The sequence below is a fragment of the Silene latifolia genome, chromosome X, assembly GCF_048544455.1.
Source record: "Silene latifolia isolate original U9 population chromosome X, ASM4854445v1, whole genome shotgun sequence".
Classification (NCBI taxonomy): Eukaryota; Viridiplantae; Streptophyta; class Magnoliopsida; order Caryophyllales; family Caryophyllaceae; genus Silene; species Silene latifolia.
Genome location: NC_133537.1, coordinates 11,757,113 through 11,770,200, shown reverse-complemented (window position 1 = coordinate 11,770,200; position 13,088 = coordinate 11,757,113). Strand labels below are relative to the sequence as shown.

Below are 13,088 nucleotides of genomic sequence, written 5' to 3'. Positions count from 1 at the left end.
CGCTCCGGAGTTTGATATGGGTTATTGCTTGACCTGGACCCTCCTGATTAACAAGAGAAAAAGGGGAAAGAGAATCGATTTTAGAGGTAGAAGAAGAAGACAAGGATGTGTCCGTGTCCGCTCCCGTCATCGCTGATCAGAAAAGAAGGAATTCCGAGCAGGCAATGATCAAGGACGGACGGCAGTGGTGGGTTTTGTGGGAAAATAGGGTTTCACTGACTCTCTTGATACCATGTTACGAAATGTATTAAGGTAATTGTATTGTGTCGATTCTCATTAGCCCATCGTTTAATATAAATACAAGAGTTTAGTCGTGGGTCGAAGCCCATACATAACACGGCCTAGTCTGCCTAATAATTAACATTACTATTACAATAGGAAAATGAGATGACGACACCGGGTGTTACTCAAATTGAGCGACACCCGGGGTAATATTGTAAATTACCATATTTTGCTTTCCCTCCATCGAATTTCGAATTTCAAAGTAGTTAATTTTAAAGGGGTAATCTAGGAAATCAACATTAATTATTAATTGTAACAACAATTGATAATAATAAATTAAAAAAAAATGATATTGAAAGATATTGCGTTTTTGGTGGAGCAAATTTTAAAGGAGTATATTTTTATTTTTTAATATAAGAGATTGTAAATTACGGTTTTATCCCTATAATATTGGCGTAAAAATGAAAACTAATTTTTAATTTTTTTTTTTTTATTAGGGTGTTACCGAGTTCGGTAACACCCAGTGTCGCCCTAGCACTTCCCATTACAATATAAGTCAATAATCAACCAACCATCTACCTATAACATCATACATGATACATTCATTCTCCTACTATAAAGTCACACCATATTCCCCACATTTCTCCTCTCCCTTTTGTTCTGTCCTCCCCAACACCCAGACCTCCATCACTCCATTCTATTCACACTCCACCATTGAAAACCATAATACAAAAATGACAAAACCCCTTACTGTACTCACATGGTCACTCATGATAATCGTAACTACATTCACACTGGCGGCGTCTGCGCAGACGCCGCCACCAGCAGAAGCAGAAGGGCCAAGTCCGACATCGTCGGACTGTATGCCATTGATATATAACATGTCTGATTGTTTGTCGTACGTCGAAAAAGGGAGTAATGCAACTAAGCCTGAAAAACCATGTTGTCCTGAATTAGCTAAAATGTTGGATATTAAACCTGTTTGTTTATGTCAATTATTGGGTAAAACTAAGGATTTTCCTGTCCAATTGGATGTTGATAGAGCTCTTCAATTGCCTGCTCTTTGCGGTCTTAAAACTCCTCCTCTTAGCATCTGTCAAGGTAATGTATTTTCTCTTAATTTCTTGAATTGAAATTAATCCTTTTTTTTTTAGGATTAGACATAATTGTTAGTTTTACGTCTCAATCGTTTGGTTATCTTTAGTTAAACCCGTTACTAATTATATAAGAGGTAAACAAATGATTGGGACTAGAAGGGTATTAAACACGAGTAGGACTAACTAATATCATGTTCTTTTGGACTGAAACTGTCTGAATTAAACTGAATTGAACTTATTGGAGCTGAACTGAACTTAATGGAGCTGAACTGAACTAAACTGAATTGAAATAAAGAAAGACGAAATGTGCTGAAATTAAGTCCAAAAGAACAGAGCCTAAGATGAGATAAGTTTTTCTATTAATATCAATGCATTATGCTTTCGTTCTCTTTATTTTATTTGACCTATAAATATGTCTGTCATAAACAAGAAATTGGGATGAAACAAAATAAATGTGATTAATGGATGATTTGAGCTAGTCACTTTTATTGTAGTGTTGTTTAGCGTTAATTCCTTCTTTCTGTAGCTTTTTTAGATTTTATATTGTTTTTTAAAAAGAAATGGTTAAGATGAATAATTAAGTTTAGTTTAATCTTCGTGTTTTCATGACTTGGTATCGAGAAAATGTACAAATAAATGAGCTTTCTAAAATTTTAATACAAAACTAGTTTTGGAGCCCGTGAAAATCACGGGATCGTTAATAATTGATTGTGTTTAAGTGTTTAATTTGTGAATAACTTATATGGAGTAGTCCCCCTCTCAATCATTTGTTTAATTTTAATTAAAAAACCACACACAAATAATTAAAAAAAAAGTAAATAAATAAACACGACTGGGGGAACGGTATTTTAAAACAAAAGTTTAATACACCAAATTTTTGATTCTGGATGGTACGCAAACCAAAATGTGAATAGCTTGGTTGTTTTGAAGTGAGGACACAATCCGTCAAATTGAATTTTAAGTATTTCGGTCTTATGGACATTCTTGACGCCATAGAAGTATTGGAACATGAAATTGCGCTCCATTGTCGTCCCTTGTTTTCAAAGGACGGGTAATGTTGGTTTCGACAACCTGGTATCAAATAAGACAATATGAATTGGTATTTTGATGAGATTTTATAGAAAGAAAATCAATGACTCTCAATTTTCTCGTTTTAGTTGCTAATGATTCTTCAATTGCCTGTTCAATTAATGGTTCTTCAATTGTCTCTTTAATTAGCGATTCTTCAATTGTCTCTTTATTATTTAACCATTGATTTGACCGGCTTAAAGATTATAGAATATGAATGATTTTTTTTCACCAACAAACATTGCATTTTGCCTCTTTATTGCTTGAATGAAGATACTGTTTTTATTGTCGTTTTGGTGCATTTTAAAGTACTTGACCCTATGTTTATCTTGCAAAGAAACGGTCGTGAACTTTTTATGTGAGCAACTTTAACAACTATTCCAAATAATTCCAAGGAAAGATTACATATATTTAAAATATCACATTTTGTGTTATAATAATATACTCCGTAGTATATATAAGATTAGATATGGGACAAAAAGTAAGAGAGTAAAGTAAGGATCAAAACTTTATAGGTGAACTCTAATAATTATTATTATTAGTATAAGATGAGCAAAACTAATTACACATTGGAATTGAAACAATGAATTAGAGAATAAGAATCGTTTTCTAACTAATTACTATTTATGCATATTATAACACTATGATAAGATCAAATTGACATGTGTATCGTAATTTGGCTAAACAATTTGATTTGTAACCTGTTTGACAAAGTAAAAATAAAACATAAGTGTTATAAAGGAGACTAAAGTGTATGAAAGAGTGAAGGACAATAATGCAACAACATGTCAACAACTTATTAAAGATTTTTGCTACCATTCGATATTTCTAATACACCATTGTAGAAAAATGAAAAACTGACAAAAATGAAAGAGTCATCCAAACCAAGAAAAAAAATCTGTAAAGAAGATCCATAGCCATTATTTCGAATCTCGTGCATTGTTATTGATATGTGAGTATGTCATCCTCTTATAATATTAATACAAACACACATAAAAAAATAACTAATAAAATTCTAATTAATTCAAAACATAATAAAAATAAAAAGTGCAACAATTAATTTAGTTCTCATTGTATAGTTTACCTACCAATTTTTTGAATAAAGTTGAAAATTCATTCTCCTGCAATATTAATATAAACACAAAAAAGTAACTAATAAGATTCTAATTAATTCAAAACATAATAAAAATAAAAAGCGAAATAATTAATTTAGTTCTTTAGCTATACCTTACCTACCAATTTTTTGAATAAAGTTGGAAATTCATTCTCCTGCAATATTAATACAAACACAAAAACTAATAACAAATTAATACAAAACATAAGAAAAATGAAAAATGAAACAATTAGTTTACTTTTCTATGTATACTTTATGTGCTATTTTTTGAATAAAATTGAAAATTAGGGTGAATATAATAGTTATATATATGAAAAATTCTATTACAAATTCTCTCAAAATTTTATGAATGAAAGAAAAATAAAAAAATATGGTACATAAATAGGAGTATATATAGTAATGATGAAAGGAAAGTTAAAAGGTCATTTCATTAAATAAAGGAAATAATGGTTATTAAATAAATAAGGTAAATAAATAAAAAAAAATTATGAGAGGAGATCAATGGTTTACAATTTTTTTTTTTGTGTGTTTATCCCTTATATTTTTTTAACTTTTTTACCTTATATTTTTTAATTTTCTTAAATTGGTAATCCATATCACTTTTTTTTACCATGTCACATTAAAAGTTGTCACATCACAATTAAACTTGCAATGTCACATTTTTTTGTTAGCCTTTTAATAAGATTTTATAGATAGAAACTATTATAGGTTTTATAGCCATTATACAACCATAAAATCCAATATATTAATTTTATTTTTAATTTATTTTGTGGTATTATTTAATTAGATAATTGATTGCCGAGAAACTCAAGAGGTGAATTAAATAGGAAAAAATATTAATGAAAATTATTGGTGTTAACTGTTAAGTAATATAAAGAGTTTTAGTCAATTTATTAACATATTATATTATAAAAATTGATTAAATAGAAAAAAAATTTAATTAATTTGGTGGGTGTTAAGTATTATGAAGAGTTTTAATCAATTTATTTCCGTGTTTAATTAAAAAAAATGAATTAAATAGGAAAAAATGTTAATAAAAATGGTGGGTGGTAAGTAATATGAAGAGTTTTAATTAATAAGTTTTAATTAATTTATTAACATATTTTATTATAAAAATTTCAATTTTAATTATAAATTATAAATTTTATTAACATGTTTTATCACAAAAATTTCAATTAAAATGTCAATATTAACTATAAATTATGAAAATTTGATGTAATTTCTAAGGTTACATAAATTTGGGAAAACAATATATTTAATATACAAAAATCATTTAAGAATATAGATAATATCTTTTAATATTATAGATAAGTGAACTAAATTAATTTATAGATAAATGAATTAAATTAATGCCATGTAAATAAATTAATGCCGGTTAACAAAATGAGCGGAAAAAGGGGGATTGTCGTTGTCGGTAGGAACAGTGATGATAAGAGACGGGGTAATTGGGTATGAATGTGTATGTGGCATTTGGGTTATGGGGCTGAGGTGGGCTTCAAATGTCTGCGTGGCTTTTTTTATCCTACGTGACATTGTCTACGTGGACTTAATTGAACATTTTAGGTTAGCCTTTTAATAATATTTATAGATTGGTTCACATAGGATAGGAGTGAGCTTCAAAATAAAGTCAGTCATTCATCGAGCGATTGTGTTTTAAGTATTCGTAATTCTTTTACACAACAATTCTAATGTACAGATTTCAAAATTCTAAATAATTAGAAACAATAAAGTTGTTACTAAAAGTTGTTATTACATGGTACACTTTATTTTTACTATTACAATAATGTCACTAATTTGGAAAGACTGTCGTTCGAATTTGAAAAAAGACATGTGATCGTAGTCTTGTAGATGGACCCATTTCAAGACAAAGCTAATGATATACTCTCTATATTCTTCCCCTTTTCTTTTTGCACAAGAAATAAGAAAGTTAATTTGGACCACACAAAACACACTACTCACATACAATTGAATTTAGACCACACAAATCAACCCAAAAAAGGAAATAGGGAAGAAAACCTGAATAATCCAAAAAGAGAAATAGGGAAGATTATAGTGAATATGAGGGAGTAATATTGAGCAAATTTTTATTTAAGACGAATATATCAGATGTTTAGTTTGAGATACGTATGCCATGTGTGAGGAATAAGATAAAAAAAAAATATACTGTGAAAAACAAAATAATATTTTACCATTTTATTTTTAAGACGAATATTTCTGGAGGACTAAAGAGTATCAATTTTATAAGTGATTATAAAATAAAATCTGTCAGGTGAGCTCACATGGACTGCCATATTTCAGTTGGACTATCTTAAATTTTGGTCCCAAACAATTTTGAAACTGTAATTTTTGTGAATTAACAGTAAACAACTTTCCGATTTAGAATTACGTAATAGTTGGTCGATTAGTCCGTAGCTAGAAAGGTCTTAACTCTTAAATCTTAAAATTATTAATTACTCCCTCTGGCTTTTAATTTTCTTCCCGTTTCTCTAATATATGTGTGGAGTATTATAATGATATGGGAAGAAAACAGCAAGCCGGAGGGAGTAGTTAAGATTTACGAATATACGAAGTTTTTATATTAACATTTTCTAACAGTAAAATTACGGAAACGTCGAAATTCCCAACTAATAGATTTCTGGTCATGGAATCATGGATTGCCTGTACTATTAAATTCATTTATTTTGTCAAAACTTGCATGAAATTGTGGGAAGTTTAGTTTAAAACCCTGAAATTCAGAGTTAGGTAAAGACCATTAGCAAGAAGTAATGACAACACTTGAATGGGCAACAAGCTAATTAGCTAGAAGTTGTGTACTACTACATGATATTATTTTAATTAAAGGTAAATAAATTATTGGGACGGAGGAAATATATAACTTCTTATTATTTGAGTTAGCTTTTGAGCATTTCGTCGACGAATCGTCTAAAAATTTGCTTAATGTCTATTTGGTACAGCGGCTGGAATACCAATTGGAGGACCAGCAAGTGCACCAACATCAACTGAAGGTAACTAGCTCGAACATCTTAATCCCCGTCCCAGTTATTTATTTATTTTTAATTATTACAAGGAATGTTTTTGATCACAGGTAAATAAATAGTTGGGACATAAACAGTAATTTTCAAGTACAATTCGTTTACTTTTTGTTTCACTTCTACTTAAAAGTATATTTTGTTAGTTGTTGATCACTCGATAGTGAAACGATTCTATCTAACGTTTTTGGTTATTAACTAATATTATGTCGTTCATAACCGTATTATAACGTGGAGTCAATTATAGGTCAATTTAGCAACGACTCGCTCGTAATTAATCGGACAAAGCAACCTCTCACAAAAAGGGGGAGGGGACAAGGTGGGACACCTCCTATGTGCTTCCCACTCACCTCTCAATGGGTATTTTGTGAGAGGAAACGGTATCCGTCACAAGCTTGTGACTGATATCGCCGTCTTCAGTGAGATTTTGTGTTAATCGAAATACTTAATTAATTTTTAACACTTAATTACAGGAGGGATAACACCTGAGGCAGGAGAATCTTCACCAGGGAAAAATGAAGCCACAAATGCACATTTCGTTCTACTCAATCTTCTTGCACTTTTAGCAATTGCATATTTGCACTTGGATCATTGACCCGACCCTTTGATGACTTATCGTCATATGTCCTCTAGTCCTCTACCACGTCGACTGTCGACTCTCGAGTGTTATGTACTTACGTTTTAATTTACATGGAATATTAATTTAATTTTACCTAGTACGGAGTACATTTGTAATATGGTTATCATCCTCCTCCTATGTATTCTTACTATCTTTATTCCTCGACTCAATCTGAATCTTAATATTCTAAAACTATTGTTGTTGTTATTCTATTACGGCTATTGAATCCTCCATATTTTCTAGCTTTCCTATATGTAGCGTCACTTATTTTACTTATTACTCTTTATATTTCAATATTCATCGTTTCAGGAAGAGTGATATCCAAAACCATTTTAAAATACCAAAAAAAAAAAAACTCCCTTGGGAACTTTACTTCGCATTATATCCGGATTATAAAAATAACCGGTAATCGGTAAGGATACTTAAACCCAAGTTAATTAACCAATTATTTTATTTTTACGACGACTGAGAAGTATTTCGTATTATAATCGGATTTTCGATCTAGACATGTATGATGTATCACATGTTATAACCCGTATAGTGTAAGACGGTCTTATAGATCAGCCCAATTGCGGATTCTGAAGCCCACAAAAATCAGTTACCTACATTCCCGCCATATATAAAAAGCAGTTATCAGTTAGTCAGTTACAAATCAGTTAAGTCAAACACCATAAACTTTCCAAAATTTAACCAATTTCATAACTGCTAATTACTTACCCACAAATTCTTCACATCTTCAATCACCAAATTCACCACCACAGTAAAAACCCGAAAAACTCGAAAAAACCAGAAAAATGCAGTTAAACAAGGAAGCCATAGCAGTAACTTTCCTAGCAATGCTCACAGCATTCATCATAGCAATAATTATCATTCTGTCCACAGAAGCTTTTTCCACCACCATCACCAACAACAACGATGCTCCGTCTCCAACTCCGTCTTCGATTTCTCAAGTCGTTGTCGTAGACGATCCAGTTGTTAGAGATGTTCACTCAGCGGTTTATCAAGTCAAGAACAATGACAGTAACAGCTTGGTGTTTTCGTCGTTGATGAAAGCGAAAGCGATGTTTGTTATTGGGGATTCTTCAGTTGATTGTGGGGAGAATACTCTGTTTTATCCTCTGCTTCGTCGTAATCTATCGATGGTTTCCTGTTCTAGTGGATCGGATTCTACTCTTGTTCATCATTTTCTTGGTATTTTCTCTTTTCCGTCTTTTAATTTCTTGCTGTTTTCGATACTTTAATTGAAAAAATCGGGTTTTTGGTCGTCTTTCTTGGAATTTACGCGCTTCTATTTCTTGTTCATCGTTTGCTTGGTATCTTCTCTTTTCCGTGTTTTAATTCCTTGCTGTTGTTGTTATTTTAGTTAAACTTTCGGGTTTTTGATCGTCTTTCTTAGGATTTACGCGCTTCTATCTCTTGTTCATGGTTTTCTTGGTATTTTCGCTTTTCTCTCTTTTAATTTCATGCTGTTTTCGATATTTTAATTTTAAAACTCGGGTTCTTGATCGTCTTTCTTCGGGATTTCCGTGTTTCTCTCTCGGTGTTTATAAGAATCGGTTTGCTAATCATTATTATCCATGAATTTACATGCTAATTAATCAATGTTCAGGATTTGCGTCGAGTAAAAATGTAGCAAAATTATAACTCTCTTTAATTTCGTTAATACATATTATTACCCCTCAATCATTTGTTTACCTTTGATCGTGAAAAAAATGTAAAGTTTCTTTAATGTCTTCATGTAAAAAAAATCACAACTTTTTTTAGTTTCCTTAATTCCGTCTCTATCAATTGTTTACCTTTGATTAAAACACCTCTCACAAGCAATATAAAAGTAAACAAAATGACGGAGAGGAAGGGAGTATCGAATTAATTATTTTCTTGGTAAATTTCCGGGTTATTTATTTACTGTATTAATTAATGTATACAGCTTCGAAAATGGGATTATCAGAGATCTCATCATTCTATGAACAAAACGGCACAACTGAAGGAATACTAAACGGACTCAATTACGGGTCAGTGGGAGCAACTATCCTTCCAAGCCGGGTTGGTTCGAGTTTTCAGTCCTTAAACCAGCAGCTACGACAATTATTCGAGACAATCCAACTCCTGCAGCTACAACTAGGCGAAGCCGAGGCAAACCAACTCGTAAAGTCCTCAGTCATCTATGTATCCTTAGGAAAAGAAGACTTGATCAACTTCCTGTTTCAAAACGAATCGTCTGTCCCGGGTTTTAACAATGCTTCACAAGCATTTGGGCAGTTGTTGGCTAATGAGATGACGAATGCTGTCCGAAATTTGTACAATGCAGGAGGAAGAAAAGTGGTGGTTATGGGTGTTTTGCCTCTAGGGTGTGCTCCTAGGGCAGTGGTAGAATGGTATTTTCGCAACGGGAGGAATAGTAATAAGAGAATCAGGGTTTGTGTTAATGAGATTAATCAGCATGTTAGGGATTATAATCAGCGGCTTAATGACCGGATTATTGGTCTCAATTCCGAGGTTTCAGATGCTCGGTTTGTGTTCTGTGATGTTTATCAAGGGATTATGGAACTCATATCTAAGCCTAAAACTTATGGTAACTTCTCTTCTTCCCTTTTTATTATATGTATGTATTGATGTTGCGTGTTTTAGAAACGAAGTTAAGAAATTGATGAATGTTAATGAGAGTAATTAAGTAAATTGTACGGTCGTGGCAGGGTTTGAGGTCATAAGGGGAGCATGCTGCGGGAGAGGGTGGCGAGGGGCAGCAGTAGGATGTCAATCAACATCAATGGCATGTACTGACATGTCAAAGCATATATGGTGGGATTTCTACAATCCAACAGAAGCTGCTAACTCATTGCTGGCTGAATCAGCCTGGACCGGAAAGTCAGTGACCGAGATGTGTCGTCCTCACAGCCTGCAAGTCCTGGTCGATACTCCGCTTCATTAGTAGGACTATGATGCATTGCACAACTAGGTAGAGAAGAGTACAAGTTTAATACGAGTACTAGAGTTTTCGGTATTATTTGTGTTTTGGTATAATTTCTTTGGTAGGATAATTGATAAATGATTCTGAGTTTGAGATCCTTGTAATTACATGAATTTGTAAGTAAAATGCTGAATAAATTGTGACAGCTACAGACCTACAGTCCATGGATTTTGCTTTGCTTGTTAGTTGTTAATGATCCGAATTGTTTGCCTGAGATAACAGAACAACACGGTGTCGTGGTGTAGTTGGTTATCACGTCAGTCTAACACACTAAAGGTCTCCGGTTCGAACCCGGGCGATGCCATATTATGTTTTGCTCTTTGGTCGGAAAAACCCGACATTACCTAATTTCTGCATATTTTAGCATTAGTTCTCAAGGATAGATATTTTACGAGTTTATAGAACGGATCCTGTTTAAGATAGGTCGCGAGAACCTGACACACCTGATTTCTACATATTTTAGCATTTGTTGACTAACCAGTAACAATACTGCAGTAAGCATCTTACCAATAACAACACAAAGCAGCAAAGAGCCAATGACAGTACCCACTACCCACTATTCAGTTGTTTATTCTAAAGTTATCAATCTCCTAGTTTTGCGTACTTCTTTTACTAATAATCTAATGGGTACCCTAATCTAATCCCATCTCCAAACGACTATAATTTATTTTAATCACACTTCTTAATCTCCCTATTTTTATACTACATCACCAGTCACCACCCTCATACACACACACTCCAAATCTAATCTCACCCTCACTCAGTCGGCAGTCGGCACTCGAATATCCCATCGATTCTTTTGTATTTTAAATACCTCGTTAGTCACTAACCATAATATCTACCTGTTGACAAAGTGACGTGTTAGCATACTGTTAAAGGCAGAAGTATTATGACAGTAAATTACGGGCTCGAAAAATCGAATCCCTTTCACAAATCCACTCATATATTAAAGTGACATTACACCTCATTTGACAAAATGAAAAACAATATCTTCGTGTTTAACCACCATAATAAGACGGTTTTATAATACGTTACACACCTACACTCATTGACTCATACTAGTACAATACTCTTCTCAGTTCTCACACTCTAATCCCACTCCCACACCTTCCTAATGGCATCACTCTCCCTTCATCTCCATCTCCAATCTCAACTCCACCACCACATTTCCAAATCTACCCCTACTCGAACTCATACATATACTCGTCCCACCACCCCCAACCACTCCATTTCCAAATCTACCCCTACTCGAACTCATATCCGTACCCGTCTCACCTCCCTTACCATCACCTCCTCCTCATCCACCACTAACCCACCGCTCCACACCAGAAAACTACGCGCCGCCGTGATCGGCGGCGGTCCCGCCGGATCTTCCGCCGCTGAATCACTTTCCTCAGGTGGTGTCCACACCTACCTATTCGAACGCGCCACCTCCGCCGCCAAACCCTGCGGCGGCGCAATCCCCTTATGCATGCTCGACGAATTCGACATCCCACGCGCTCTCGTTGACCGTGAAGTCACGCGCATGCGTATCATTTCCCCTTCCAACCTCGTTATCGACTTCGGAAAAACCCTCTTACCCACCGAGTTCATCGCCATGACTCGGCGCGAAGTCCTCGACTCGTTCCTCAGGACTCGCGCCGAGTCATGCGGTGCCCACCTCGTTTCCGGGTTGGTCACCGGCGTTGACCTCCCGGTTAACGACGGTGGGCCCTACGTGGTGAGATATGTTGTTGACGGGGTTAGGAAAGCGGTTGAGGTTGATGTTGTTGTTGGGGCGGATGGGGTCCACAGTAAGGTAGCGAAAGCGATTAAAGCGGGAAATTACCAATATGCCATCGCGTTTCAGGAGAGGATTCGGTTACCGGAGGATAAGATGGAGTATTATAATGATATGGCGGAAATGTATGTCGGTGATGACGTGTCACCCGATTTTTACGGGTGGGTGTTTCCGAAGTGTGATCACGTGGCGGTGGGGACCGGGACGGTTAGGTGTAAGTCGGATATTAAGAGGTTTCAAAAAGGGGTGTTGGATCGGGTTGGGAGTAAGATAAGTGGGGGACGGGTTTTTAAGGTTGAGGCCCATCCGATTCCTGAACATCCGAGGCCTGTTAGGGTTCGGGGGAGGGTTGCATTAGTTGGGGATGCGGCCGGGTATGTGACTAAGTGTTCGGGTGAGGGGATTTATTTTGCGGCTAAGTCGGGTAGGATGTGTGGGAAAGCGATTGTGGAGGCGTCTGAGGGTGGGACGAGGATGGTTAATGAGGCGGATTTGAAGCGGGAGTATTTGAGGAAGTGGGATGCGGAGTTTAAGACTACATTTAGGTTTTTGGATTTGTTGCAGAAGGTGTTTTATGGGAGTAATGCTAGTAGGGAGGCTTTGGTTGAGTTGTGTGGAGACGAGTATGTGCAACGGATGACTTTCGATAGTTATTTGTATAAGAGATTGGCTAAGGGAAATCCTTGGGAGGATACTAAGATGGTTATGAACACAATTGGGAGTTTAGTTCGGTGTAATCTTGTCGGAAAATGTAAGGAATTGTCAAATGTTTGAGTACGATTTGTTGCAATGCAAGATCGTTTCTTGTTAGTGTAGAACAAATGTAGTCGGAAATGTTGAGAACACTGGAGTAATGATGTAATACGCGACTAACGAGAGGTAATGTATGATGATTATTCTAGGAAAATGTAATGAATTGATGTCTAATGTTTGATTACAGTTTGTTGCAATGCAAAATCAAGTTCATGTTAATGTAGACTATAGACTGCAGAACAAATGCAGTCGGAAATGTTGAAGACATTGGAGTGATGATGTAATACGAGAAATAAACTCGAAATGTATGAATTATGATGCTTATGTATTGTTCCGAATTAGATTAACTAGTACTCTGTCTGCAATTTGACTACAAAATTCGTGGATTATTCTAATTTGTTTACCGATAGAGGTAGTATTATTTTCCGACTGATCCCT

At 34.7% G+C, this 13,088-nt stretch overlaps 3 protein-coding genes and 1 non-coding gene across 4 annotated transcripts; all 4 read left to right on the top strand.

Moving 5' to 3' along the window:
• Nucleotides 1–807: 807 nt before the first annotated feature.
• On the top strand, nt 808–7,377 carry LOC141622876 (non-specific lipid transfer protein GPI-anchored 12-like). The gene is made up of 3 exons (XM_074438895.1): nt 808–1,323; nt 6,456–6,506; nt 7,004–7,377. The coding sequence occupies exons 1-3, from the start codon at nt 816–818 to the stop codon at nt 7,123–7,125; spliced, it is 681 nt and encodes a 226-aa protein (XP_074294996.1). The 5' UTR covers nt 808–815; the 3' UTR covers nt 7,126–7,377.
• A 419-nt stretch (nt 7,378–7,796) lies between these two features.
• LOC141622875 (GDSL esterase/lipase At5g37690-like) lies at nt 7,797–10,278 on the top strand. Its single transcript, XM_074438894.1, has 3 exons — nt 7,797–8,340; nt 9,077–9,721; nt 9,843–10,278. Exons 1-3 carry the CDS (start codon nt 7,944–7,946, stop codon nt 10,076–10,078), a joined length of 1,278 nt encoding a protein of 425 aa, XP_074294995.1. The 5' UTR covers nt 7,797–7,943; the 3' UTR covers nt 10,079–10,278.
• A 69-nt stretch (nt 10,279–10,347) lies between these two features.
• Nucleotides 10,348–10,421, top strand: TRNAV-AAC (transfer RNA valine (anticodon AAC)). The gene has a single exon. It is a non-coding gene; the product is annotated as a tRNA-Val (tRNA).
• Nucleotides 10,422–11,156: 735 nt separating this feature from the next.
• Nucleotides 11,157–12,869, top strand: LOC141622874 (uncharacterized). The gene has a single exon (XM_074438893.1). The coding sequence runs from the start codon at nt 11,232–11,234 to the stop codon at nt 12,669–12,671; it is 1,440 nt and encodes a 479-aa protein (XP_074294994.1). The 5' UTR covers nt 11,157–11,231; the 3' UTR covers nt 12,672–12,869.
• The last annotated feature ends 219 nt before the right edge of the window (nt 12,870–13,088 follow it).